This window comes from Manacus vitellinus, unplaced genomic scaffold (genome assembly GCF_001715985.3).
Source record: "Manacus vitellinus isolate BGI_N305 unplaced genomic scaffold, ASM171598v3 scaffold_140_pilon, whole genome shotgun sequence".
Classification (NCBI taxonomy): Eukaryota; Metazoa; Chordata; class Aves; order Passeriformes; family Pipridae; genus Manacus; species Manacus vitellinus.
Genome location: NW_021939007.1, coordinates 219,685 through 221,719, shown reverse-complemented (window position 1 = coordinate 221,719; position 2,035 = coordinate 219,685). Strand labels below are relative to the sequence as shown.

The following is a 2,035-nucleotide window of genomic DNA, read 5'->3' as shown; positions in this document are numbered from 1 at the left end:
TGGGAAGGAATTCCTGGCTGGGAGGGTGGGCAGGCCCTGGGATGGGATTCCCAGAGGAGCTGTGGCTGCCCCTGGATCCCTGGGAGTGTCCAAGGCCGGGTTGGATCCCCCTGGGATGGTGGGAGGTGTCCCTGCCCATGGACAGGTGCTTCCACTCCCATTCCTGCTGGATTTGGGAATGTTCCACCACTCCAAGCTCCTCCTCCAGACCTTTATCCCCCAAAACCAGCAGTGGGATCAGGACTGCTGGTCCTGGCTGAGCCTGGACCATCTCCAGGCCCTTCTGAGCCACTCCAGGGTTTTTTGGGAGCCACACGTGGCCCAGACTCCCTTTGGAATTGGGGTCACCACTCCCTGTCCTGCTCCAGACCTTTTTATCCCCCAAAACCAGCCCTGTGGGACCAGGACTGCTGGTCCTGGCTGAGCCTGGATTATCTCCAGGCTCTCCTGAGCCCACCCAGAGCTGCTCAGGGATCAATCCCAGCCTTTCCCAGCCCTGGTGTCACCCAGAGGGGTCTCCTGGGAATCTCAGACCCCCCATTCCTGCTGGATTTGGGAATGTTCCACCACTCCAAGCTCCTCCTGCAGACCTTTATCCCCCAAAACCAGCAGTGGGATCAGGACTGGCTGAGCCTGGATTATCTCCAGGCTCTCCTGAGCCCACCCAGATCCCAGATTTCCCAATCCCAGCCTTTCCCAGCCCATCCTGGTGGGATTTTCCCCCCCCACCCACCTTTTTGAGCTCCATGAAGGTGAATTCCATCCCGCTGCAGAGCCGGATTTCATCCTCGTACCTGGAAAACAGGAAAAAACCCGGACTTACATCCCAGGAAAACCTCAGGGCAGCTCCAGGTCGGTCTGGAGCCCCCCCAGATTTATCCAAAGCTCCCAGTTTTCCTCTCCCCGAGCTGGGATATCCCAGGCTGGGATCCCAACCTCATTCCAGAGGCTCTGGAATAACCCCGGGAGCGTTTCAGGGCTGGAAAACCCCCGGGAAGGGAGGAGGGAGTTTAATCCTGGCCTAATTTGGGGGCTGGGAAGCCTCAGGCCCCTCCCAGAGGGGGGAAGGGGGAGTTGGGCTTGGCCCAAATTCCTCAGTTTTCACCCCAAACCTTTCCCAGAGTCTGAGGCTCTTCCCAAGGGAACTCGTGACAATTCCAGGAGTTCTGCTCTCCCAGCTGATCCCAAAGGATTTGGGAAGTAACAAAGGGTCTGGCAAAGGAATTCCTGGAAAACAGAGCCCATGGAGCAGCTGGGAAAGGGGGAATTCCCAAATATCCTTGTGAGGAACCCGCAGGAGTTTAAATCCGGGTGGGATAAGGCAGGATCAGGTGGCTCCTGCTCCCAAAAATATCCCAACCTGCTCCCAAAAAATATCAAAACGTGATCCTAAAAATATCCAAACCTGCTCCCAAATAACATCCAAATCTTTTCCCAAAAAGTATCCCAACCTGCTCCCAAAAAATATCCAAACCTGCTCCCAAAAAGATCCAAACCTGCTCCCAAAAATATCTAAACCTGATTCCAAATCACATCCCAACCTGCTCCCAAAAAGATCCAAACCTGCTCCCAAAAAAGATCCAAACCTGCTCCCTAAAAACATCCAAACCTGCTCCAAAAATATCCAAACCTGCTCCAAAAAAAATCCAAACCTACTCCTAAAAAATATCTAAACCTGCTCCTAAAAATATCCAAACCTGCTCCAAAAATATCCCAACCTGCTCCCAAAAAATATCCAAAGCTGCTCCCAAAAAATATCCCAACCTGCTCCCAGAAATATCCAAACCTTCTCCCAAAAATATCTAAACCTGATTCCAAATCACATCCCAACCTGCTCCCAAAAATATCCAAACCCGCTCCCAAAAAACATCCAAACTTGCTCCTAAAAAATATCTAAACTGGATCCCAAAAAATACCTGCTCCTAAAAATATCCAAACCTACTCCCCAAATAATATCTAAACCTGTTCTCAAAAAATATCTAAACCTGCTCCCAAAAAGATCCAAACCCCATCCCAAAAAATATCTAAAACTGCT

General features: G+C 51.3%; 1 protein-coding gene across 1 annotated transcript in view; it reads right to left on the bottom strand.

Annotated features, from left to right (window-relative positions):
• LOC103767166 (keratin, type II cytoskeletal 80) overlaps positions 1-2,035 on the bottom strand; it is a 26,132-nt gene that overhangs the window by 3,859 nt on the left and 20,238 nt on the right. Inside the window, exon 3 of the mRNA XM_029958137.1 lies at positions 734-794. Coding sequence (XP_029813997.1) covers positions 734-794 — 61 coding nt within the window. The remainder of the gene's footprint in view (positions 1-733; positions 795-2,035) is intronic.